Raw genomic sequence first — 27563 nt, 5'->3', positions numbered from 1 at the left:
CGCACGTGCGATTTCGGAGGGGGGCGGGGCTAGCCGCAGAAAGTGGGTTCAAATGGAGGTCAAGGGGAGGAGGAGCTTTGGACACAAAAACATTCGTTCAAAGAAACAAACGCGTTATTTGTTATTTTAAATGTCACCTTTAATAGCTGCATAGCTCTCTTCTCCTGCGGAAGTGGAACATTACAACAAAAATACAATTTTCTATCTGCAGATTCTATTAAATGATTGAAAGGCACTGCTGAGGTTTTCTGATGGACTAACTTCCTTAAATATGGCTTCAAGGCTTTGAATACAGCTAGAAACTAATATCGATTATTATTTGGATTACAGCGGCGCGACTGCTACTGTCATCTCACACTTGCTGAATATCCAGTCCCAAAACAATAAAACCATGGATCATATATCAGCCTTTGGATAACATGTTGCCATAGTAACACATCATGCATGGACATGAGGCTCAAATGATGACTGATTCAGTGTATACGCAGAAAAATGGCCGCCTTCGGAAGCCATCAAACAAGAAAAACAAAATGGCCTCCCAACAGGAGGAAGTTGGGGGGGAAAAAAACAAAAAAAAGATCGCCACCAACAACAACAAAAATAATCACCAACCAGTCGTCCCTGAATTTAAGTCATTTAAAGTGCCCCCGAAAATTAAATACGAGTCTTAAGTTGATACAACTGATGTCAAGTTCATGTGATAAGTGTTTCCATGGAGACGCTTGGAATTCAGTACGGAATCACAGAAAGGCCAAAACGCTCCAAATTAAATTCCAGCTCTCTTTTTAAAACAAATGCCTAAATGCCCTATTTTTTTCCTTTGCTTGGTCAATATCAACTTTGTAAATATTTTAAATGACCGTAATGCCCTCTTTAGTTCTGTTTCCGTCCGTTCTACGCTTCCACGTAAAGCCAGTGTTTAATAGACATAGAACTCATTTAAATAAACCTCTACTCGATATATTCTGCGTCTAATTTTTTTTTTTTTTTTTTTGCCTCTGGCAACACCACAAAATAATCTTTGGTTATATATCGCCCGATAAAAAGAAAGAAGACAAAAATAGACACAAATTGGAGTAGTTGCGGCGTTGGTCCACTAGAAGGTGCTGTTTGACTAGAAACATCTTTGTGTACTCTTCGAAACCCAGCAACATCTATTGTTTAGGTCATAACGAGCCTTTCCTTCCCGCATGCTTCCATACTACTCACAATGGGTTTGCCAAATTCCACGATGAAATTTAACATGCAAATTCACCTGTAAAGGTTCAAGTGCATTTTGGGCTCAAACTGAAATTTCACTCAAAATCCCCAAATCTCAAATATTTGTGCGCAATTTCTCTTCCCCGTTCACCACGACTCCCCGCCATCCCACCCAAGAAGAGGTGCGCAGCGGCGCACGTTGCCGCTTCCAATTAACGCTCGCACAATGCTATCAGCCCACCTCAGCCGCTCTCCATTCTTCTTCTATTGCATCATTCTACTTCCTCTGTTCCACGTCGTCTACTTCCTGAATCCACTAAAACAAAGCGCAGTGGTCCCGAGGTCCCTCCACGTCCCCGAGCGGTCCTTCAAGTCCAACTTCTTCATCTTCCCAGCTCAACTTCTTCATGTTTGCATTTCTTTATCTCCTCTTCTCTGCGTTGTGATTGTTTCGCCGCCTCTGCTGAACTAAAAATAAAAAGCGCCACCCGTATAAATTAAAAGATTAAAAATCTGCGCAGACTGTAGTGAGGGAATTAAATAGGTCGTATGAGAGTTCATGGCAGAGCAGTCCAAAAAGTCCATACGTTTCTTTTTGGCTCGTCTTCATTGCCTTGCGTTATATGAGCAAATAATTCAAACAAAAAACCCCCCCCTCCAGGCCTCCGGGGGGCGCCGTTCAAGTCTCAAGGGGCTCCTCCTCGGACCTCCCGCAGCGCCTCCTTCAGTCTGTGGCGGTAGAGGTCGTAGCGGCGCAGCAGCGCCTCCTTCTGCTCATCCTCCTCCTTGTCCAGGATGCGCAGGAAGTTGCGCAGCTCCGGGACGGAGAAGGCGTCCCACTGCGGACGCAACCGTCAAAATATTAGGAACGGGGGCCACAGACGTTAGGATGCCGAGCAGTGAGCGCTACCTTGACTTGCAACTTTTGTTACGTGATCAACTACGAATTAATTGCCACTTGATGGCAACAAAGCACTTTTTTTTCTACTCAATGAAGCTCCTCCCTCCCCTCACTTCAACATTTTTCTTTGGCTTAAAGATGTCAAAGCGATATTTGTGGCTCTCCTTTTCTACCCCCACAGGGCATTAGAGCACCTGAATTGTGCCAGTATTTTTTCACTTCACCGAGAGAAAGCTCGTAACAACATTTTCTCGCGACGCTAAGCAGAAACATCCGCTAGGGCACCGGCGAGTCAAGATGGGAGAGCGAGAACGTTACCAAGACTTCGCCGATCTGCTGCTCCCGCAGGACGAAGCCGAGCGCGCCGTCGTCGGGTCCCGCCACCAGACGGAGAAACAGCGGCTGCTCGCCGTCCGACAGTTTGCACACGTACACTAAAATCACACACAAACACACGCAAGTATTTGTCAGCTGTTTGAAGAATGTCGCGTTTCTGAAGCAGTCGAGACAACACGTTACGAGCCACTAAAAGCACCAACTTGAATTTAGCTTTTCAACTGAAATAAATCTGAAGATCTTAGTGACGCGTCAGCCATGCCAGCACGAGGTCGTGTGTGCGTTGCTGGTGAGAAACCGCAGCCCGAATCGACGCCATGCCGCAAATACCCGCCTGTCTTACCCTGCTCCTCGCGGTGGAATCGTTTGTACAGGGCGTACTTTGCCGGGTTGTCAGCTACGGTGAATTTATTCAGCAGGGCCACAATCACCTGAACACATCAAAACAACAACTTACAATTTTTCCAAGACTATATACACTTTTGACGAATGCTTCCAAATCTCCGCACACGTGTGGTGTTTGTGCACCTGTCTGACGGTGTTTTGCGAGCTGATGTGCAGCGTGTTGCTGACTCCCCGCGGCAGGTAGAAGGCCTCGCCCGCGGCCGCCGAGGCCCTCGGGCCGCCGCGCATCGTCACTGGCCTCCTCAGGTCCATCTGGACCTTGATGAAGCCCGTGTACACGTAGCTGGAACCCTGAGCCCGACACAAACAGGAGAGGATCCGGCTGACTTTTGCGTGCGCGCGTCAAGGACAGATGGCCTCAGAGGGCCCCGCGGCGGCGTCCTTTTAATCTCATTACTCCGTTAGAGGCCCGGCTGGGGGCGTGCGTGCGCGCGCACAACAAGATCAACAGGATGTCAGATGGGAAGGAAGAAGTAGAGATAGCGCAGCAAGATGAAACGATAGAAAGACGAAGACGTGACGAGACACGACGTGAACAATCGCACCCCGTTCGCCGGCCGGCGAGTCGGCCATTTTGTGGTGCTGTTCAAATGTGTGGCGAGTACAGGTTCTGCCTATACAGCGGTGCCTTGAGATACGAGCGACCTGCCTTACTAAACATTCAACAAAGAGAATTACACATTAGAACTGTTTAGCTTCATGCTAGCAAATGACGCAAAACGCCATAGACGGCAAACGAACAGCATCAGTGTCACGGACGACGAGTCATATAACTGTCGCTTCCATGTGCAATATATTCGATTGTACTCTGCCCCCAGGTGGCCGAGGTGCGCATTGAATTGAAGCAAATAACTGTGGCAAAAAACGGTTGTCATTATTAGGATTGTATGTTTTTCTAACATACGATATTATAAAGTGCTGTTTTGTTTGATTCGCTTATGGTTCATGTATGAGTTAAAAGAATGAAACTTTTGAGTTTTTTATATGGTCTATCTGTTGCAGATGGACTTTGCTGGGATCTGTGTGAAAAGCAAAGGTGGATAAATGTCAACTTTGCAGGGTCTCTGCGCGACACTGTGGGACGCCGCCACCCGGCTCGGTGCCCCAAAAAGCGGTACCGTTCTTTTGGAAAAGTGATGGAGGAAACCAAAATGTGTTGTAACGTTGCAACGGCAGATTGACGCCTTCCTTCCTTGCGCAGCGAGCGAGCGACAGCACATCGCGGGGAGGAACGTGAAACGGGTCGAGATCAAGATGAAGACAAAGATACTTGCCGGTCGAGCAGACGCATTTACAAAACAAATGACTTCATGCAAACACAAAAAGTCATTCACTATTCATACGCGTGTGTGTGTGCTCACCAGGGTCATTTTGAGGTGGTCTCGGGTCAGCGTGTTGTACCGCTCGATCTTCTGCCTGATTTCCTCGCAGCTGAACTCGGTGCGCAGCTTGCTCTCCTGGTCCACATCCTGAGCGGAACCAGAAGCCGAACATCGTGATGAGTCAGCACAAACGCGAGCGCTCGGGAGCTTAGAACAGCAAAGCTCGGATGACCCTCAGCAGGACGGGTTGAAAGATTTGGGCGCTGTCTGAATACTTTTGTTCAGAGTCGGCTTGCGTTTCAGTGTCGCGACAGTCGCGGACGATCACCGGAGCTGAAACGGTGATCTTTTGTTTAAGACCTGTTTAGCAGGCTTACTGTTCGTTATTATTATAGCTGTTTTTTGTTATCTGGATGTTGAATCGGCTCGTCAGAGACACACACACACACACACACACACAAAACCTGTTCATTGTTAAGTCTCCTTGTGTCTTGAAAGCTGCTGTAAAAAAATAAAGGGCTGAAACGATTAATCGAATGACTCGATTACAATAAAGTCGAGGCAAAACCTCTGCCTCCAAGCGATCAATTTGCCACAGGGACTAACGTCGGTACAGACTCGCACACCACCGCTTCATCGACAGAATAATCGGTAGAAAAATCGATTCTAAAAACCTTCAGTAGCTACAACCCTAAATCAAAGTTATTATTGGTGCGATGCATTTGATTCCATGTGTTTGTCGCCAGAGCTACATTAGCTTCTGGCTAACATATAGCGCCAGACCTCGGGGGCACTGCAGCGCCAGTCGTGATCGTCACGTGTCCCGTTGTTGTGTTGCAACACACATACACTCGTTACACACTAGCTAAATGCGACTTTCTTGCATCATTATTTCTGCTGTGTGTGTGTGTTGTCTGCGCTTACAAGGGCATCAAGCTGCTCTGCTCTAATAAAACACACACACACAGCAGGAGTGTTCTGGGAAGGGCATCCTTATATGGCAAAGACGCAGCTGGAGGAGCAGTGGAGGAGCGCACACACCAAAGCGTTGTGTTTTAATTATTGACACACGTCACCACATTTCAGCTTTTTACAATTTGCCAACTTCTTCGGATGGATCATTCGTCTCCAACAACACGTGCACAAAGTCGTAAAGGCGCCTTTGAAACCGGCTCGGCTTTGGGGCAGGAAGGGGCAGGTAAGGAGATTAGCGAGGGTTAAAAGGAAGTGAGACAACCCAAACAAACATGACGGCGTTTCCACACAACGAGCCGAGTAGCGATGAAACTCAACGCTGTAGGCTGGAAGGAAGCAGAGAAAAAAATTCCTGTTTCAAAGCATGCGGGAGGATACTACGGAACTATTATATTTATAAAAAAAATAAAATAAAAAATAAATAAATAAAGTGTCATGTAACCTCGTCGCCACGTTTGAATCTTCTCCTAAATGCTAACCTTGATTGCTGAATTCAGTCTGAAGGCCGCCCGTCCGCTTATCTCTGCGCTCACGCCGCACCTGCAGCATTCCGGCCTTTATCTGCCCGTCCGCGTGTAAACAGACGACGTCACCGCTTGCTAAGCTACGCTAGGCACCGCTGCGGCAAGACCAAACACTGCGGCTTTGACCGACTCATGGGAACATTTACAAAAAAAAGACACGCTTCTGACTTCATGTTATTTATTTACTTTGGTGTAAAAATGTCCATCTTCCTCCTGGTTATGTTACTTCCTGTTGCGTCCGCAGGGGGAAGTCAAGATGGACCACACCTTTCCACATTCCTCCATTATTAGGTGAACACACACAGTCGCTTCCATGTTTCCATCTGAGCGATGTTAGCAAAAAGGACGCAAGACAAAAAAAAAAAAAAGAGCCTGAAAGCAGAAGTGAAATCTGCCGACCACGAAGAAAAAAACAAGCGGCGTGGTCGACCGTACTGACACAAAATCGCCGCAGGCTTCAGGACCACCCGGAAAAACGAGCTTCGGACGGGGGTGAAAACTGAGAAAGTGCCGAAGCTGAAGCAGGAAGGCGACACGGGTGGGCAAAAATGCTAAACATCAAGACCACAAGGAGAAAGACGGTCACTTTAAGACACCGATGTGATTTTTCAAATTGAGGATTCTACTGATTATCTAGAATTGATTTTGCATGAAACACAATAACGGGCAGGTATCCTTTAGGTTCTCATATTTTACTGTAGTATCCGTGACTCTGAGTGTGTACAGCTTTAGAAGGCGGGGCCAGGGCTGGGGCATGACGTGGGCACCAGCAAACGAGAGTGCAGCGTTGGCTCATTACAAATAATGCATCTTCATCCATCTACGCCAGCGCTGTATAGTGACAGGCGGAACGATTAAATGCTCTTCCACTAGATGGCAGAAGATGCACAATCAACCCGTGTAGTGACTTTGTGGAGGATATTTTTGTTTGGTGGTGCGACATTAGAATTTTCTAATGTAAAAAAAATTGCCTTGGCTCAGTAAAGGTTGCGAAACGCTGCCCGAAGACGAGGGAAGAATAGTGAGTCAGGTGACGCGGGCGCGCCATCAATCACAACATCGATGACACGCGGCAATGAAGCAACTTGTTTTGCACAATCAGCCGCGAACGGCCGCAACTTGGCAGCTGTTTGTGTGTCTGTTGTAGAAAAGCAGACATCCTGATCTTCTCGTGTCAAATCACAAAGAGGTTGTTCCCCATTAAAACGTCTGCCCTGTGATTGTTGGGAATGACGACGGCGCTAATGTCAGTCATGCGGCGGTAAGGAAAACCCCTTTAACGTCGCGCGCACACGCACGCAAGTCAACCGAAACGCAAGCTGACTGATGATCATTGACGCTCCAAAACTACCACACTTAGATGGCTGACGACACATGGCATGCTGGGTAATTTGTCACGCAGGTCGGCCTCTGCCGAAAAAACGGCATCGTGATGTTTAAACGTCGCTTCAGGGACAGGCTTCCGTTTGCCGCCCAAGAAACAAGAGGCCGATGCGTATTTTACGGTTTCGGGTGCCTACAGGTGAGCCGCGGGGAAAGGTTTCCAAACTCACTTCATTTAGTTACTACAATGAAATCTATGAAATGGTGTCTTTTGGATTTACATGTCAAATAAAGATGATTCTGATGGACTTGCTTTCAATCCCAAAGCCGTTCTCTTTCGCACGCACGCTTATCTTCTTCTTCTACACCAGCGCTGCAATCTTGCACAGGGAAAGATTCCATTTGGAGACCTGCAGCGAGGAATCTTGTAAAAAGTTTACATAACCTGCTGTCAAAAAAGGAAAAAAAAGAAATCATTGGTGGGTGTGTGCTAACAAAAGCAAAAGCGTACAAATGCGAGCAACAGGAAGTGACGTACAATCGAAAAATGGAGGAAGGAAATCTAGAGTGGGAGAATGTTCTGGGAGGGACGGGGGCTTGGGGGTCATTCAGGATGATCTCACGGGATGTCGACTACAAACACAGCAGGATTTGTGTCACGTGTTCATGCATAATGCCCTTATTTACGGATGTACACTGAGCCCCTCTTCCAGGGATACGTTCAAATCTGCAACAAAACAAATAAAACATTTGGGGGGAAATCGTTTTACTCCTTGAAACATTTAAACTTATGCAAACACACTTATTAAACGCATTGTAAATGTATTATAAAACACCCAAAATTGCAAACATAAAACGTACATAAAATACTGTAGGTATTGTAGTGTCAGTGTGTTAAATGTGTGCCTTTAAGAGGCGGGCGGGGCCCGGTGAGTCGACTTGTGACGTCGGTGAGTCTACGTGCGAGCGTCTGGGCTTGAGCTGTGGTCGACAGCAGCTCCTGTGTGAGTGTGCAATCGCTTTTGCGTGCATGTGAGATGTCGGTACTATTTTTGTCCACTTGGGGTTGCCATCCTCACGTTCTACGGTCAGCATCTGCGACTTTGAGGGTGTATGGCTTTAAAAGTCCAACTTTGGCACATTGGTGACGGTGGCTCTCCTTTCCCGCATGCGAGGGCATTACAGTAACTAACTATACTGCAGAACCGGGAGGGCAGACGTCTGCGTGCACGTCTGCGGGCACGCAGACGTGCTGTCTGGCCGCCGTTGCCCTTGGAGATGAAACTCGTGGAGCGCTTTGCCCGCAGAGGAGATGCGCCGATAAGAAATGATCTCAGACGATCCGGCTCGCTTTCATGCGCCGCATTCCGAGGAATCCCAGCGACAACAACAACAACAAAAAACACGAGGAGTTCACGGAGTTAGTTGGAGGCCGAGCGAGCATCTGATGCGAAAGTCCATTTCCTCGACGACGATGTCAATGATTAACATTGCAACTCATCCATGAACGGGTACGTTCTGTGCTCACTTCCCCCTTCCTCTCGCTTGGAAATGTTTGGAAAAAGGAGCGGCTGCAGGTCTCCCTGGGAAGGTTTTATTTTTTCCCTTTAAATGTCATCTGACTTTGGTTTGTGAGGAACTAACGGGCGACCTGAGGACAGCCACACGCGCGCGCAGAATCAGCGTCAAGCACTTTAAAAGGCACAAACAAGCGGCGGGTGAGATGGGCCAAAACATAGCGACACGAATCACTACTATCAGAAAACCCACAAACGACACGAAACGCAAGAGGATCATCTGGCGTCAGTCAGCGTGACATTTCCGCACAGAGGCGCCTTTATACATGGTGCTGACAATGTGTGTGTTGTTTGTAAGATTTTGTCCATTTTGTGTCTTACGACGGCTTTATTTAGTTTAGGACACACAGGATCACTTTGTCTTCCTTAAAATGAAATTTGTGAGAGTGACGTTCATTTGAAAGCGCTGATGAAATTTTTTGTGCGTCTGTCGATGCGCTTGATTAAACGTCACACAAACTTCTGCCTGCATCCGGGAGACGCTCGCATTCAAACCTGCGGAAGGACAAGTTCACACGGGAAGACTTCCACAAACACAAACGTGACTGCGTCACCGCAAGCCCCAATTTAGTGTAGTACAGTACCACGGTTCTAAAATGTAAAAGAATCTACGCTTGTGAGTATTGTCGAATGCTGTGTTTGTATGCGTTGATGCTCTGTGTGTATAAAGTAGCAGTTATGCTCATTTTTGTTGTGTAAGAAAGACCCGCCAGGCACTAAGGAATACTTTTAAAATAAGTGTGTTTTAATAAGTTGAAATGTGTTTAAAGCATGTGGGAGCCGTAAAACTATAAACGAACTCATCCTATTTCGCGAGTCTCTGAGGTCGCGGGGGGATTCTGGAAGGTTTTCCCCGCAATAATCTCAACGTAGGAGCAGCCAATGCCCTTTAACTTGACAAACAACACAAGAGGGTACGAACGGTCATTTCACACACCCGACCCACACACGTTCTCCAGGGGGCCCACCTCCTCCGAGGCTGTAATTAGCGCCGGCACGCGGGGGGAACCGCCGAACGCGAGGCCACATCTTTCGGGGGCGGCCGGCCGTGACCTCTCCGGGAGAAACTCTGAGGGCCGCCGCGTGTTCAAGGGTTTGTACATTTCACACACAGAGACACGGGTCCGTTTCTGTCACAGCACTGACATCCAAAAAGTGTGAAAACAAATCAACACAGTGCATTCTGGGAATGACAGCCCACGACCTGGAGGCTGCCTGCTTTTCGAGGATTTAACAACCAAAAAGATCCAAAGCCAGCTCGATCGATGGTGGAATACGACACGCTTTTGTGTGGAGTGGGATTCTATCATTGCTTCATGTGAATTATTAGGGTGAAGTCTGTGCAAAGTCATAGCAACAACATGACACTTGTGGCCACTAGACCTTCAAGTCCAACACTCATGGGGGCAGTGAGGCCTCAAAACTGCTGGCTCAGCAAATGCATTCCGAACCGCATTGCATATTCCGTCCATTTAAGATGGACTGACCTAGTCATAGTTTGCAAGTACATTGCAATTAAACTACACCTTGTTTGTAAAGTTGAGGGTCATCTCGTGCATTCGTCATTGAAATCGACACGTTCATCGCGGTATTTCTTCCAATACTTGACAGGAAGAAGGAGAAGAGCAACGACAGGTGGAGCAAAGTCCATTGAAAGTCGCAGTTTGAAGACGACACGGAACACGAGGCGCACTTGAAGCTGTACCTTGCTCTCTGTGACTTTGCCCAAAGGTTTCTTGAAGAAAGAAGTCCTGGCCGTGAAAAAGTATTCCTCGGAGTCGTCCTCCAAGCTGCTGTAGCCACTGCTCATGGTGCTCGTCCACGTCATTGGCGGGGGCAAACTTCTCGTCTCCAACTCGGCCGCGTCAAACTAATTCCCGTTTTTAAAAGCGAAGCGGCCATTCACTTCCAAAAAGTCGCTCGCTCGGGTCGACGTTTGCTTGCTCAGGAATCATTTCCGCCTTCCTCCTCGCTGTCGCGACTCATTTAAACGTCCCCATCTTTGAAAGAAAAGTGCCCCTGCTCATTATTACACCCACGTTAATTTACCGTAGCTTCATTTTGTAGACTAGAAAGTAGACATACCGTGAGAAAGTTGGCGTTTTAGTTACGCGAGGAGCACTCGGAGCGTTTACGGCGACTGTTAGTAACTGAAAGCTACAGTCGAAAAGATACAGTGAGAACACGCCCACTACGACAGCGCTTTGTAAAATAGCCAATGGGTAACAAGCACTGATGTCCCGCCTGGCACACGGCGACCAACCAATCAGCGCTCGGATAGCGGGTGGTTGCGTCACTAATAAGGAAGTAAACGCAATTTCTATTCAATTTATATATAGCTTCTGTCTAATTGATTAAAATATTTGTATTTAAAACAAAGAAAAAAACCTCTTCAGTCATATGCTATTGAAATATTTTGTGGAATACATTTTTCCCAACTCCCTCCAAAAATATTTATTTTTTTCTTTGTCAGGGCCCATGTACCGAAAACAAACTAGAGAGTAGAAATGGTCTGTACCACACACTTACTCACGGATACAGTATATACGCACATAAAGTCTTTAAGATGACATCACTGAGCAAACAAATGAGTTCTTAATTGAAAAAACATGAAAAGCGATCTTAAACCACGAAAATGAACCATGAGCAGAAAGGCCAGAGGCGATACAAAGTCTTCCTCGGAAACCGATCCGTGCGGCGAGCTCAGTGTCACGCTGCATATTCACAGCGAGGTCTTTATAAAAGACTCGCACACCACAGAGAGGAATACGGTTACCCACATTCCTAAAATAAAAGGTCAGCAACAGTTTGTCACAGCTGTGGATGCTACTGCTGCACAACAAAGTTTCCTTACTCATAAGGACATTTCACAACAGTCTGCGGACCTCGAATGATGTCAAAATGAGATAGTTAGACTTATAAGACGTCATTCTTACTGGGCAGAATTGAGGCATTTATTTAAACACGAGAAGAGCCCACACAGGTGCAAACATTTTTTTTAAAAAGCCACAAAAACACAGGTTTAGCAAGTTCAGCTGCATAGCAAAATCTACGTTTGCGCTAAATCATGCTGAACACACCGCCGCCGCCACCCGAGATGTTTAGACAGACAAGCTCTCATTTAAAAGCGCCCAAAATAACCGTGGCACAAAAGGGGCAGCCAGGCCGCCATCCATCGTCCAAAACAAGCTCGCATAGACACGCACACACTTCAGATAAGCAGGCCTCGCTTTTGCCCTTTAGCTTCACACCACAATAAAGAACACACGGCAGAGGGAGGAACAATTCCGGGGATTCGTTTCGCTCTTTACATACGTGCAAGGTGTGTGTCTACAGGGAGTGTGTACATGCGTCGAACATTTAAAAGCAGAGTAGAAAGCTGGGTGTGTGCGTGCGTGTGTTTTATTGCCGCTTTAAATGCTGAGAACCAACAGTGGGTGTGTTTCACAACCCAACAGCAAGATTCAAACTGCGGGAAAGGCATTTTCAGAATTTCACAAGAAAAATACTCCCAAGAGAAAAAAAAAAAAAAAAAAAAAAAGGCTGAATTTTACAAGAAAAAAAAAATAAAAATCACGAGGGAAAAAAACTCAGATTTGAACAATTAAAAAACAAACATCTGAATTGTATAACAAGATAGTTCTAATTTTCCAACATTGGCAAGAAAATAAATAAAAATGGTTGTGACAATTGTGACATGGACATACTTCTGAATGAAAAACAAGTCCTTTTTTTTATAGAACAATGTGCATTACGAGTCAAGTCAAGCCTAAAAATGGCTCAAAAGTCAGTTTCATTTTATGTGTGTTTATATTTTATTTCGGGATTTTCCTTCTCGCCCCCTAAATTTTTTTTCCCCCTTCCTTTTCTTCACTTTAACCTAAATAAAAGCCCTCCACCATCACGCTATCAGGTGGTGTGTGCGCTGCCAGGCGGCCGAGCGCTGACAAGATCTTGATCCGAAAGGCCTCAGGAGTTGGGAACCCCATCTTCAAAGTGTGCGTGTTGTTCACTTGGGTTCCATATTTCATCCTGACAGACAAAATGTGTGGCGCGTCGCAATCAAAGCGCATGAGAATGTCGTGCGGAGGTTGGGACGACCGCCCGGAACGTCAACGCACACGCATGTTGAAAGCGGCAATTCAAAGCGAGATGATTAACTTTGTGAGAAAGATCAACTTTAGATGAAAATGATGAGAAGTTTATTTATTTTTTGCTTGGGCGGTGTCATAACGCTTTAAGAAATAGGTATTTTAACTAAAACGGTGCAGCAACACATGTAGACAAACAATATATCAAATACTCAGGCATATATTCTTTATTCTCCATGTACTGTATATCTGTTTGTCTTTATCATTCTGCCCCCGGTGGCCAAATTACACACACCAGAAGGAGCCGCAATCAATTAATCATGATGCACAAACTGTTTAAATCGTTCATTACATTGAATCGTTACATTCTATTTATGTCTGTTATTAGAATATGTTTTTATAAAGTACAACATTATAGAGTGCCATCTTACTTATTAAAATGTTTTTTATTGGGTTTATTTGGGGAGGTTGGAGCCGATTAGTGGCATGTTCATTCATTTTCAATGGGGGAAGATGACCTGAGATAAGAGTGTTCCGCGCTACAACTGCAGTCAGGGAACCAATTCAACTTGTATCTCAAGGCATGCCTGTACATTTTGCCATTTGTCCTCCTGATGTAACCTTCACTTGCTTTCTTTTGTGTTTCAATAAAAAAAAATTATAATAATAATTTGGGTCCCTAACTAATTTCTGGCTTGTTTTTTTGTTTTGTTTTAAATAGTTTTTTTGTTTGTTTTGAATGGACCCCCCCCCCCCCGCCTTTTTTTTTTGTCCCTTACATGTTTTATTTGTAATGGAGGCACTTTCAAACTGAATTATCCTTGACTTATCCCCTTGCAAATTTCCCCATCGTGGGACTAATAAATTTGAGCTAATCTAATCGAATTTGTTGCATTTGAAATCTTGTTGTCATTTGCAGCAAATGGCTAACTGAGGCTTGAGAATAATAGCAAATGCGTGCGCGCGCACACACACACACACACACACACACACACACACACACACACACACACACACACACACACACACACACACACACACACACACACACACACACACACACACAGTGAGTCTTGGGTCCCACCCTGATAGAGATCACAGTTTCTCTTTCAACTTCCTCCAAATTGAGCAGAAAAATTCGCTGCGGGTCCAACACACAAGCGGTTTCGTCTTTGCTAAAGCACCAAACGAGGCCTCGCGGCAACACAGACGCCGTGACCGCAGCCCGAGAAGCAGGTCAGCGGGTAAAGCGGCGATCCGAGGACCGAATCCTGGCACGGAGGCTGAGCGCAATGACCCACGTGTCTGAGTGAGCCGCGAGCCAGCTGCCAGGAGATTACAGATTGTCGGATAAACCGGCAGCCGGGTGGGTTCCTCGGCCGCGAGACCGCCCGGCACCCCCGCAATGACAACACAGCTAGTCCTGAACAAACCAGTGACAACTAATATGATGACATTGTCAACCCTGAAAGAAGTTGCAGTTCATAGGGGGAAAAAAAACTTAAAACAAAAAAACAAAATTGGAATTTTACTGGAAAAAGTCGAAATTTTACAGGGTCTTAATCGAACAAGCAAAATTACAACTGTACAAGAACATTTGAAACTGACAAGAAAAAAAATATTTCATGTTCTATTTGAAGACAAAAAAGTCCTAATTTTACAAGAACAAAAAAAATAAATTAATAATAAAATCTGAATTGTACCAGAAAAATGTCAAATTTGTACAAAAAAAATCTCAATTTACAAGAAAAGTCAGAATACTACAAGGAAAAGGGCAGAATTTCACAAGAAAAATAAATCATAATTGTACAAGAAAAAAAATGCTTTTCTTAAGAAATAAAGCCCTGATTTTATAAGATAAAAATCCTAATATTATAAGAAAAAAATGGTCTAGAACCACCACTGGTCAAAAAGCAGTTAAAGGGGCTACATCGGCTGCCAAAAAGCACCAAGGGAAGCTTTGTGCGTCCTGACCCGCACGCGACCCGCGTAATCCGCAAAGATTATTCCTCAGCGTCTGCCATAATTCATGTCTGACACACACACACACACACACACACACACACACACACACACACACACACGCACGCACGCACGCGCACGCACGCACGCACGCACGCACCAACAATGCAAGCACCCAGGCAGGCAAGTCAGATTGTGGACATATTTGTTGTTTCGAGGACATGTTCTTGCAGGTTGCACTCAGTTTACCGTCATTTCTGTTTATGAATTGCTGCACTCCAAGCACAAAAGGGGCCTGATTAAATAGAGAATAGAAACATAAACAAGAGGTTTATTCACAGGCTATTCATTCCTTTTTGAAAGTCTTCAATGAAAAGTCCCAAGCAGGCTTTTCAGGAGAGTTCAAGTCATGAAAGGCCAACTTGCTTTCTGTTGACTTACAAGTGGGAAACAAAGCTCGCAAACGTAGAAGAGCTTTCATCGCAGAACGGCAAAGTTGCGGGTTTCACTCAAGCACATTTGAATTGAAATTGCTCTCCGGTACTTTCCAAAATCATCATCATGACCTCCACCCTCACCCCAAGTCAACGTTGCAATGTGACCCTATAGAGAAGGTGACCTTTGACCTTTGGCATACAAAACACCCGCCGCCCTCTCGTCATCGTTTTGTCTCATTACAAAAAGTTGAGCGTAAGCAGCACGACTTCAAACGGACTCTCCCAGAATTCCTGATGCGCTGCGCGTCAGACACCTCAGTCACCTTTGACCTCTCCAACATGTCAATCAGGTAATCAATTGCCAAAGCAGCGCAGACGTCGTAAGAACACGTTTCGACATCGACCCGGAGGACTTTTCGCGAGAGCTGTGTGACAAATGCGAGCGTGTATTTGTCAGAAAATGAACTCACGTGTTGTGCAACGCTTGAAAGACGGTAACACAAACCAGAAGCGCACACTCACACACACACTCTGACACCTTCCAGGACTCACACGCAAGCAAGCACGCACACACACACACACACACACACACACACACACACACGCGCGTCATTCTTGAAGAGTGACGCATGAAGGGGCGTTTGAGACCACATCTTGGGGGTCAAACATTTTACACACAGAGTACGCATTCGCACACACATCCCAATACTCTATTCTACTGTAGGAAACAAATTCATAATTAATAATTCAATTGAATAATAGTTTCATAAATTCAGCATCAATACTGTAATAAGACTTTTTTTTCCATCAAAAAAGTTTTACATTTTTTAAAAAATATTTTCATTAAAACATATGCCATTTAAAGTTTTAAAATAAACAATTTAAAATTATACCCTTTTAAAAAATCGATGTTGAAAGTATTATTTTTTCAAATATTTTCCTATTTGAAATATTTAAATTGTATTTGTTTTGTCTAAATATAAAGCACAGAAGTCAATGAACTGTAACTGAATGGACCGCCCTCGTGTGGCAATATACGGTACTACAATAATAAAGGGCAAAAAGTATAGTAATGCACAGTTTGTCTAAATTGATCCTGTTTATCTAAATATTTCACAGTGGCATTGGGCAATCTTTTTTTTAGAATTTTTAGTTTACAAAAAATGAAAAAAAAGAACTTTGAACCTGAAGTGATCCTCGGCCTATCATCAATTAAGAGTTATAACACGCACACACGTGTGTGTCCACTCACATGTGTTGGCAGCATGTGGTTGCCATTGTTGTTGAGCTGGTCCTGAGTGGCGGGTGATGCCACCGGTGCCGGCGCGGCAGGGTGGCAGTCGAGGGTCACGTGGCTTCGACAGGCGGCGTGACACGCGTACTTGCAGCCTGCAAACAAACAAGCAACGTCAGCTTGACAGACACACACACACACACACACACACACACACACACACACACAGCGAGAAGAAGTGCGAAGGCTGTGCTCAGAATCATTCACTAAGATAAAAAAAAATCCCTATATTGAGTGTGTGGTTTTGTGTGTGTGTGTGTGGGGGGGGGGGGGGGGGGGGATGTGTGTGGTCTGTCTGTGTGTTGTGTGCATGTGAGTGAGTGTGTTTGTTTGTATGTTGGGTGCACGAGTGTGTGTGTGTGTTGTGGACTACACGCTTGACTAAAACTTCCACAGTATAAAATTCTTAATTTGCATCACAGCCGATTCCGCAGGAAAAAAAACAAAACACAAATTGGCAAATTTGTGACCAGCAAACCACAAATAGTTTTTTTTAAATACTTGGCAAATAAAGATGATCCTGATTCTGATAGGCAGATTTCCCTGTTATCCTTGCGGCTACCCAAAATAAATGTACATCTACGGCAACAACACTTGACCGAACTGTGACAATTTGGATACAAAAAACGCACGACCTTCTGTTACCACTAGGGTAAATATGTTTACAAGATGGCGGCGGCACACACACGACGGCTCTTGGGCAGATGAGGTCGCGTGTGCGTATTGGGTAACCGCACCCCTACCTGCTTTTTGCACCTGTCGTCCATCCGTCAGACTGCACAAGGCTCCGCCCATTTCCCCACCTCGGCCAATCAATCACATCCTCGAGGTCGCTCGCTCCCAGCAGTCTATCTACGTAATGCGTCTGCCATCCACTAGTGTCAACACACACACACAAGCACGCGCACGCGCCGCCGCTGTCCAGTTTTGCCGAGTGGGCAGTTTGCGTGGGGAGCGCCGAGTCATGCTTTCTGGCCCGGCCGGCTGACATCTCCTGTTATGACTGCCGGCCGTCTGTCGGATTTCCGACGAGTCTCGATCACGACAGGAAGCGGCGGCCCTCCCGCCGGCTGTCATTTCGAAAGCCTCTGAAGTCGGCGGCAGAGAGTTCAAAGGTCATACATTGAGCGCCGGGGCGCTAATCGGGTTTGTGTTTGCGGACGGGCGACGAGAGGGAACCTCGGCGGAGGTTAATTGCGAGCGGCAGCGTCTCGTGAAACGGTCCCGTCGTAACCACGCGAGGGATTTCTGTACGGTCGTCGCCACGGCGACCGACCAAAAGCAGCAGAATTCAAGAAATGACAAGTCTGGTGACTTCTGGCCAAAGCTGAGCTCTTGAAAATTCAGCCCCTGAAGGCAGTTACACTTTGCAACGTAAAATTTGGTACAAATGTCTATCACCAGCAGACCCACCAAAAAAGTCTCAACAAGCCATGACCAAGAAGACGCAGAAAGTCGACCATGTTGCCATTTTTGTGTCCTTTCCAGAAGTCCTTTTTGTTTTTTTAATTCTGCCCCCTAAACAAGTTTTACTCAGCAACATGAAATTAGGGAGGCATGTCTACAATAAGTAGACCCACAAAAAACTCAAGAACCCTAACCTGAAAACCAACAAGATGTCGCCCATTCCTCTTTGAAGCAGCCATTTTTGGGGTACTTTCCAAGGATCCCTTGGCCACTGGAATAGTGTTCGCAAATTCAGCCCCGAAAGGCAATTCCACTTAGCAACATGAAATTTGGTGGGCACGACTATCGCAAGTAGACCCGCAAAAAACACTCAAGAAGCGGTCTTCAAAAACACACAGGAAGTCTACTATGTCGGTCGAATGACTCCTCTCAGTCGGAAACTCACCAGAGTTCTTCCACAGCGAGCTGACCTCCAATCGTCCCGAGCGCCGCACGGCGGTGGGAAAACGGTAGAAAAAGCCGGATATTCTCCGGAAAGTTCTGCCAAAGTTCTTAACGACGCCCATCACGCCGCCTTGAAGGTGGCACCTCCACTATGCCGCATAAACTTGGAGCATCCATGATGCCGCCACTCGTGTGTGCGCGTGTCAGTCGACAGCGGCACCTCCCACCCAACACACATGCCGACCCCCATTTGTGAGGGTCAGCTGCCTCCCCTTGTTTGTTCAGCCATTGTGACACTTGGGCTCCACAAAACACACACACACACACACACACACACATTCTGCGACAATCACAATTTCTCACACACACTCAGAAATTTACGTATTAGTGGACTGCAGGGAACTTTAGCCGAGAATTACGACCTTTGGGAGGACCGTTGTGCTTGGACCGCGGGAATTATTGTCTAAATTATGGGGACCATAAGAAGGTCTGGAGGTCCAGGAACTTTTGAGGTGGCCTCTGAACATATCGAGCAGAACTGAAATAAAGGTAGCTGTAACTTTAAGCTATTCGACAAGGAGCCCTGCTGCAAAAAGCAAACCAAAAAAAGGGCAATAAAGTACTACTTTTGTCTAAATGAATCTCCTCAACTCACTTCAACATCGTTTTTTTTGGCACCAAGATGCCACAAGGCGCAGTAAACCACTATTTTTGACTAAATTAAGCTTCTCAACTCACTTCAACATAGTTCATTGACACCAAGATGCCAGCAAAGCACTACTTTTGTCTAAATGTAGATCCTCAATTCACTTCTAGATAGTTCCTCAACACCAAGATGCCACAAAATGATCCCTAAGATGCTCATCACAAAAATAAGGATAAATCTTTTTATTTTTTTTTTATATCACACAATTATCTAGTTTGTTAATGAGTGAACAAGTCCGGCGATGTTGATGCTCTCGTGTGGAACCAATCGACACGCTTTCAGGCAAAGTCCAAGTGACGGTAGCGGCATGTAAACAAAGTTTAGTCCACTTCTAGGAATTTTTAGCCCGGCTGGCTTTCCTGCCGGACCGGAGCCGGTCGGCCCGCATGCCAACAACATTCCAGACGGCACCGTCGCCCTCACGCACAATCATTAGCGAAATCTGTTTTCAAGTCGGTGATAGAAGACTGGAAAGAAAAACTCCTTCCTGTTGAGGTTATGTACTTCAGTTTGGCAAAACCAAAAAAATGCTTTCGATTGAAGCCTTGAGGCCTTTCTTTTTTCACAGCGTGTTCGTGATCATTTTGGCCACAAACAAGTTTCATTGAAAGATTTTGCTTCTTTCTTGGCATAAAGTTATTTAAATACATCAGCTTTTTAAGTAGCATTTGTAATTAGTACAACACATTCATAAGATTTGTAATTAATTTTTAACGGTTTCAATTCCAGTTTCCCCAACGCATGGGTTTGAAAACGATTTCAAAACAGACATTTTTATATATTGCTAAAAGTAGTCTCTTTTCCCTTCTTAAAATAAAAATTGCAGCAGTCATTTGCTCTGTTGTGTCTCTTTGGAAAAATCGCAATATTTGGAAGAAAATTGCTTCCTCGTCCCCCCGAAAATCTAAAAATGGTAAAATTTTGAAGGGGTGATTCTCGAATGAAACCCATTTGACCCAAATTGTATGGTTTTATTCACATTTTGTTGAATGTATTTCTTGACATCAACGAAAAAGGCAGACATGGTAATTACTCGCAAAGACAAATTTTGAATGAAGAGGAGCAGAGAGAGGAATAAAGATCATCTCTTCCGCCTTTTAGCCACTCTATGTAAATAAATTCATCTTTTAAATGATTTCTAACCTGTGGCGAACTGCCTAGTTTTATAATGACTTCATGCACTCGATTTAATAGCCTTTTAAAAAAAAATTAAAATTTCCCTTGAGTGTCAACATCACTCCAGACAGCAAGAAGGAATTGGAAAAAAAATGTAGTTTTGATGGGTTTCAATGAGGCAAAAGGTACAATTTGATGCAAATTTGATGCGTATCTCAACTTTGCCGACTGACCTGCACAGGCGAGCCCCCTGCGGAAGATGTACTTGCAGCACACGTCACACCAGGTGCCGTCCCCGCCGGCTCCGAAGCTGTGGCCCTCCCCGCACTCCTCCTTCACCCTGGGGTCCTTCTCCCCGGGGCTGAAGATGGTCCTGACGTCGGGGGGTTTGAAGGCCTTCTTCCGGCTGCGAGGAGGCCCCCCGGCGCTCCTCTGCTCTGGGCTCGGCGGGGCTCTGCCGCGCCACGCCGCCTCCAGGCTCTCCAGACTGGGCGGCTGAGGGGACGGGTGACGCCGGACCACCTTCACCATCGCCCCCTTGTTGCCCTTGGGGAACCGCAGCCTGGCGCCCGGCGTTTCCTCGGGAGAGTCGTTCGGTGACAGCGGGGCTGCGCCGGCGTGGAGCCCGGGCAGCGGAAGGAGGTCAGCCGCGGCGACGTGCTTGCGAGCCCCGTGCTGGATCACCTTCATCGTCACGGGCGTCCAGGCTTCCTGGTCGCCGAGCAGGTTGAGGCAGTCGGCGCGGCTCAGAACGGGTTGGATCTCATTTCTTCATTTCACTGCAAGCGGCCGCAGCGGAGCGGGCGGACGAACTAGACTCGCTTGGAAAAATGCTCAGTTCAAGAAAAGAGTCTCAATATCACGCACAAGATGACTTACGGCAATCTCATCAATAAATACGTTGATTCGCGGAACTCGATTTGACACTTCGGTATCCATCATCCATCCATCCATTTTCTGAGCCGCTTCCCCTCACTAGTGTCGCGGGCGTGCTGGAGCCTATCCCAGCTGTCATCGGGCAGGAGGCGGGGTACACCCTGAACTGGTTGCCAGCCAATCGCAGGGCACATAGGAACAAACAACCATTCGCACTCACAGTCATACCTACGGGCAATTTAGAGTCTCCAATTGATGGTAACCATCATATAAACCTTAAACGTCAACAGTTTCACTAAAAGTTCAAGTTCAAGTTGCCTGTTGCGACAGTTGTAATTCTCAAGTCGACCACAGAGGGGTGCTGTTTTACAAGTCTCCAAACCAATTAACGTGCAGCCTTCCTTCTGAAATAGAAAACATAAAAGCAACCAGTCACATCAAAGTACAAACAAATCAGTCAGGACAGCTTCACATGTGAAAACATGTTCAATTCGTGTATTTTTATTTTTTCATTCCTCCCTGTACATTTATTATGTATTATGACAAGCTAACAGCAAAGCAATATTGCATACCTGACACACTCTCCTCTGAAAATACAATCATTGAAGAAAAAGTCACCATGCTGAGAAATAAATTATATTTTCTCCTTCTATCACCGGTGTGCCCAAAAACATACCCGACTCACAAAAAGTTAGGGATATTTTGGGTTCACAGATATTTCACCCAAAAGCAATCCTCAACTTTTTCTGAGCTGTGGATGTTAGATGTAACTTTAAGCAGTGCAAAGTTCCCATCCAAACAAGACAAGAATCGCTGAAAAGTATCCAAGTTAACACTGTACTCGATATCGAGTACGAGCAAAATGGTGACGCGCTAACTGCGCCAAATCAGGAAGCTCCTGAGGGCAAAATTTCAGCCATCACTGAACGTCGTCGTCGTCGTCATTAAACGCCGCCTCCTGCAACGGAAGGCCGCATTTAATCGCTTTTAAAAGGCTGATTAAAAGCACTTCAACGGCCAAGTGCGACTTACGTAACCGCCCTGCTGCTTGGCCCAGGAGGAGAAGTGATTCTGCAGGTAGGTGGCACCGTAGCCCAGCAGGCGGTTCGCGGGCAGCGTGTCGGCGGTGGACAGGCGGCTCGTCACCTGCGGCCCCCGACAAAAACGTTTGCATGCGGCGAACACGTTTATCGCGGGCGATGCATTCCAAACCCGGTTGAGAGCATTGTAGTTGTAAAAAAGGCCAAAGTGTCGGTTTTACCTCGCAGGCCACGGCGATTTGAGTCTTGGGCGACGTTTGCGGGACCGGCGCGTCGGGGTCGGCGTTGAAGAGACCCATCCTCATCAGCAGCGTCTGCATCAACCTCTCGAAGAAGCCGTAGTTCCAGAAAAGCTGCGTGGACCCTAAGGCTTCCTTCAAGTCCTGCGAGACGTGAAAGCTGATGAAAACACAGTAGACTGTAACGCAGGTCTTCATAAGACGCCGGGCAGAGACTCACTTTTGTCACCTCCTCATCAAAACGGTCTCCGCACTCCCTCAGCAGCAGACCAATCAGTTTCTCCACGTTGTCGTCCACTGGAGACAAAACGCGCATTGTCGTCAACAAATCAGCAATAACGATGAACTTGAACTTGTGCCGATTGGGATTGTAAACATTCCACTTTCCATTCCCAATGAAATTCAAGCTTCGACGTAACTAAAGTGATGAACAAAGGCCAGTAGAAGCCCTTTCTCAGTCTCGTTTTTGATGTTTTATACCAAATATTAGCAACAAAGTCACTGTTCTGCTTGACACGTTTGTTTTGTCTCAAAAAGTTTGTTTTTTCCACTTTTGGGTCAGAAAGCGATGTTTTTGGTCAAGCCAACCGATGTTCTCCTGATTACTAAAGAACGGAGAATCGAGAAACCCTTTTTTTCTGTTGAAAGAAGAGCGTTTCCTTTGGTAGGTTTGCCGTTTATCTTTCCACAGAACCCAATATTGCGTGGGTCTTGAAAGATGAGTTCAAATGCTCTTAAACGGCCGGCGATGTGGGGAACTCTGCTTTGAAAACGACTGACAGCGAATGAAATATTTTAGCAAAAAATTGACGGAAACATTTTCCAGCCCTCGCCGACTCACCATCGTCGAGAGAATCGGCCTCCACCTCCGGCAGTGCGAAGGGGATGTCGTCGGCGAGCTCGGTCAGCCTGCTCGCCAACTCGTCCATCTCCTGCGACTCGTTCAGGCCCACTGGAAAAACTTTTTACATACAATTCAATCAAAATTATTTTTAAAAAGTCAAATACGGTTTGATTTCGGCAAAATACGGATTGTCGGTTTCTTACCGCTTCCAAAATCTCCCGAGGGGTTGACGACATCATTTTGTCCCTCGGGCTCTTTGTGACTATTGTCCATCTCGGGTTTGATGCATCTGAAAATGCTCGGTAGACGTTTCCACTTTTTCTTCTTCTTGGTTTTTTCTTTGTGGCTCTCGGCCAGTACGATCTGCGCCGAGCCCGTTCCGCCCTCCTCGACGGGCAACTGGCTCTTCTTCTCCCGCCGCCGTCTCCTCTTGGTGTACGCCATCAGGAGGCGGAACTCCAGCATGTGTTGGAGGTTGTCTGCTTCTGGGGTCACCCCGCTGAGGTCATTGTGGTTAGCGAAGGGGTCGTAGATTTCGACGCGTCCGTTCGCCATGTTGCTTTGCTACAAAGGAACACAAAAATTGCTTTTACAATAAAAATAAAGTTAAGAAATTACGAATGTAGTTTAATAAGTGAATAACTATCTAGCATCCATGACCACCTTGAGCTTATTATTAGTTTTGTCTCCCCCTTGTGGCGCTAAATGGAGTTGAGCACGCATGAAGTCATAACTGCGTCTTGTGACTTCACCGAAACTAACAAACAACAACAACACCTACGTCACCAAACAACCGATAATACAAGGAAACAAAACCAAGTTGGTTTTATGAGTATAAGAGAAGAAATAACAGTCAGTAAAATAACTAAGAATGTATTTAAATGATTAAAGCTAACAGGAAAGCCACTAAATTGGAATGTGGCAACTTTTTTTGGTGACCATTTCAATTATTTACATCGTCGAGACGGTGAATTGGGGGCGAAACGAGGTTTTAAAAGTAGATAAGCAACATACTTGGCAAAAGAAAGATGATTCTGATTTTAAGAATACATTCATTCAAATGGAAACGAGTTCGAAAATTTCACAAGTTGACAAAAACAAGTGGACGGCAAGTCATTTAAACGTAAACGTCATTAAGTAAAAGGTAAAACAGAAATGAATTACTTACAGAACAGCGAAGACTTTTTAAACCGGCAAACAAGTCCAACTTCCACTCGCTTGTCCCGCTGTCGGTGTCACTTCCGCTTTCAGCCATACGTCATACCATAAGGTTGTGCGTGCTACGTCATTATAACGTCATGACGTAATCCCATAGCTACCCAATAGTGACTCGCTCAACTTGAAACGTAACTATAAAATTCTAATAGAAAAAGACATATATGTAACACAATTTGATTTCACATGTAAAAAAAAGTTGTCAAAAAAGTAACCTTGTATATATAAAAACCTTTGTCTTCAAGTAAACAGTTTAGTGGAAATTCCCTATCGTGATTCATATGGGTGTGTCAAAAGTAGTCAAAGTAGTACTTTCTTTCACTTCCTGAATGAGGACTTTAACATTGAAGCTTCAAAGGCTCATACATGGAAACACTTGATCAACTGAAACTAAAAATGTGTTTTTTGTTTTTGTTTTACACTTTAGCACTTAGCTAACATGCTAAAAAGCTAGCAACATTTCCGCCTTGTAATACCACGATGGGCCACACGGTGTGATCGTGGGCGATTGACTGAAGATGCAGCTCAAAGAAGAAGACGACGAACCAGAGCAAAGATCAGTGTATCTTTTATTTAAACGAAAAGTGTTAATAGTCTGTGAAAAGGTTTGATTCCCCGGACAAGGAAGCAGAAGTAGGTGTGGATGAACGTGACCGTGGAAAAAGAGGAAACATGCATTCCAACAGAGAAGAAGAAGAACAGAGAGAAAGCTTCTTCTTACAAATAAAACCAAAACCAAAACACTTCATCTTCAGCAGCGATACAAAAATAACGCCGGAGGAAAAGCAGGCATAAAACATTCCAAACAATAAATTAATAGTGGAACCAAAAATAATAAGCATAATCATAATAATAATAATCATAATGCATGTTTGCCAATACTGTAAAGTCATCAATGCCGAGGTCGTCAGAAAATTCCATGCAGAACCAACGCTGCAGAGAATAAATGGAATAAAAAGTTTCAAATAAATCGAGAAGTGAGTCGATTGGAACAGGCCCCGCCCACAAGCAGCCATCGCGCGGAAATGTGCATATCATTAGAAGAAAGAAAATCAAATGTCTCTGAGATATTCAGAGCAAAAATATGCAATGCAAAATTTAAACAGCAAACTGTACAACTTCTTCATTCACTTCACACAATCAAATACATTTTCACTGTCACTCTATTCAAATCCTGATCAAAACAACTCATCAATTCCTACTTTATGTCCCAATATTTTACTTTCAAATCCCAGATGCACCCCCACATTAAGTTTAGGCGATGTGGCACTTTCTAGGCTTTTGTTGTTCAAAACGTACGCTATTTTAACGCAACTTTGCAAATAGCTATTTTGGGCTCACCTGAAAAATGGAGTCGAAAAGTTGCAAAAGTGGAGATGTTGCATGCAATTAATTGCTCAAACCGAACCTCTATGATGGCAACGTTGCTCTCTGATATATTTATAGAGTTTATCAAAATGTGTCACTAAACAGGATGGGACAAAGCAAAAAGTAGAAGACGACAATCTCGAAACCAAACGGCACTTACTGTACGTACAGTACTGTACCGCCCTCAGTACAACATTAAAAACATTAATGTAATGTAAACGATTGGCAGAGAAATGCAATAAGACGCCAACTGTTCATATTGCATTGAATATGGCTCAAGAGTCACGCACACGCACGCATACAATAAGTGTTGGATGGACGCTGACAAGTTCTCTCATTTTTGATATGATGGATTGACATTAAATGTCATTTTTATGACTTGTGGATGCAACGTTTTGACTCCAAATTTTGAAAAAACTCAATTTAGAGACAATTTGCGAATGATTTGTTCATCTGCTGAACACAATGTTTTTTAAATCAATATCCTGAAAGTGGAAATAGAATACAGTACTGAAATGTTCAAAACCAATATGATAATACAGTGGTGCCTTCAGATACAAGTTTTAAACAAAAATTGTGTTTTAAAATCAGCACCTTTACAATATACTTTATAGAAACATAATGACAAAGAAAACGTAAAGAATGACCCAGTTTTTGCCACCTTTTTCCCATCAATTCAATGGACATTGGGCTGCTCCTTGAGTGCATGCTTTCGTATACAGATTTACATGGAGACGGTCACAGCTCCTCAGTCAGCTGCAGTAACATTAGTCGTTTTCCGCAGAGGACAACGAATACATTCCCGTATTGTCATATTATTGGTCTACCTGTGTTGCTCCACCGTTTATGTTCAAATATCCATTGCTTCAAGGGACGCTGTTCGTTAGCCCGTCTATGGCGTTTAATGTGTTAACATTAAGCTAGCAGACTTTAAGGCAATGTTATGTGTTTTTTTGGGGCTCTTTTAAAAAAAATACAAAGCTTGTATGTTTAGTTTGACTTTAGCAGGGAATGACAACCAACAATTTGAAATCGGGTCATCCGGATCTCATGGCAGCACTGTATTCACGTTTATCCATCAATTACCTGATCCAATATGCAAATAAACAGCATTTATCAAAAATAATGGGACAGAGCCCAGCAGTCGCAACGAAAGATTTTCTGTGTTGGTCGATTTCTAGTTTCTCCCAAATGACTTCAGCTCGCGTTTCGGATCCTCAGCGAAAGGCTTTTGTGAGCCTCTCTCTCTTTTCATTTCCAATTTCAGCTTGCACTCATTTCTGTTTGTCGTAGCTTTTGAACTGGTGAAAGAATACTGACTGAATATGACTTCAATGCAGGATTGTTCCCGTGACGAGAGTTTTGACGTGTGTATAATGTCTTTGGCACGACGGCTTCGATGGGCGGAAACACCTCAACACGCTGACTTTTCTTGCTTTGTTTGTTTTTTGGCGTTTTTTTTTCTTTTCTTTTTTCCAACACCGTTATTTTTAACACTTAACTCAGCTCGGTAAAACGCAAAAAAATCGTGACGAACGTGGCGGCTGCTCCAAAGTGCACTTCACACGCATCCTACAATCCACCGCCGGGTCCGCCACAAACGGCCAGAATAAATAGAAATATGAATAAATAAATACAAAATAAATAGCCAGGCCATAAACCAATGTCCACTGCTGAGCCGCCTCAATTGACGTTTGGACGCAACTCTTCATCAGTGCCGCTCGCGCGTGTGTGTGTGTGTGTGTGTAAATGTGTGTGCGTGTGTCAGACTGCCGTCTCCAAGTCCTCATGGGGGGCAGAAGGTGTTTTTTGGCTGCTCAGGTAGGAGGTCAGCTCCGAGTCGCCCTCCGCCTGCTCCACGGGCGTCTTCCCCTGTGAACAACACACACAAGGGCGTGAAAATCCCTGCCAAGTGCAAAATAAAGATGGCTCGTAAACTTGAAGAGAAGAAAGTTGTGAAC

General features: G+C 45.1%; 3 protein-coding genes across 6 annotated transcripts in view; all 3 read right to left on the bottom strand.

Annotated features, from left to right (window-relative positions):
- Positions 1 to 114: 114 nt before the first annotated feature.
- rassf3 (Ras association domain family member 3) lies at positions 115 to 21232 on the bottom strand. 2 transcript variants are annotated; one of them, XM_061762897.1, is made up of 7 exons: positions 20254 to 21232; positions 16306 to 16442; positions 4204 to 4311; positions 2966 to 3133; positions 2781 to 2868; positions 2420 to 2535; positions 115 to 2039 (listed from the first exon to the last, which is right to left on the bottom strand). In XM_061762897.1, the coding sequence occupies exons 1-7, from the start codon at positions 20708 to 20710 to the stop codon at positions 1887 to 1889; spliced, it is 1227 nt and encodes a 408-aa protein (XP_061618881.1). In that variant the 5' UTR covers positions 20711 to 21232; the 3' UTR covers positions 115 to 1886. The 2 variants fall into 2 exon arrangements, with proteins under 2 accessions (XP_061618881.1, XP_061618882.1); XM_061762898.1 differs by lacking the exon at positions 2966 to 3133.
- Positions 21233 to 21369: 137 nt separating this feature from the next.
- Positions 21370 to 24327, bottom strand: LOC133472292 (apoptosis facilitator Bcl-2-like protein 14). 2 transcript variants are annotated; one of them, XM_061762901.1, is made up of 8 exons: positions 24188 to 24271; positions 23683 to 23776; positions 23223 to 23583; positions 23017 to 23136; positions 22396 to 22472; positions 22158 to 22319; positions 21929 to 22042; positions 21370 to 21854 (listed from the first exon to the last, which is right to left on the bottom strand). In XM_061762901.1, exons 2-8 carry the CDS (start codon positions 23740 to 23742, stop codon positions 21816 to 21818), a joined length of 933 nt encoding a protein of 310 aa, XP_061618885.1. In that variant the 5' UTR covers positions 23743 to 23776; positions 24188 to 24271; the 3' UTR covers positions 21370 to 21815. The 2 variants fall into 2 exon arrangements, with proteins under 2 accessions (XP_061618885.1, XP_061618884.1); XM_061762900.1 differs by lacking the exon at positions 23683 to 23776 and having other exon boundaries at positions 24188 to 24327.
- Positions 24328 to 24786: 459 nt separating this feature from the next.
- The window catches only part of dgki (diacylglycerol kinase, iota), a 30055-nt gene continuing 27278 nt past the window's right edge, over positions 24787 to 27563 (bottom strand). For both annotated transcript variants that reach the window (XM_061761943.1, XM_061761944.1), the window contains one exon: positions 24787 to 27474. In XM_061761943.1, the coding sequence (XP_061617927.1) occupies positions 27367 to 27474 (108 nt within the window). In that variant the 3' untranslated portion in view covers positions 24787 to 27366. The remainder of the gene's footprint in view (positions 27475 to 27563) is intronic.

This window comes from Phyllopteryx taeniolatus, chromosome 22 (assembly GCF_024500385.1).
Source record: "Phyllopteryx taeniolatus isolate TA_2022b chromosome 22, UOR_Ptae_1.2, whole genome shotgun sequence".
NCBI classification, from domain to species: domain Eukaryota; kingdom Metazoa; phylum Chordata; class Actinopteri; order Syngnathiformes; family Syngnathidae; genus Phyllopteryx; species Phyllopteryx taeniolatus.
The sequence above is the reverse complement of the archived record's forward strand: the minus strand, read 5'-3'. Positions and strand labels throughout refer to the sequence as shown.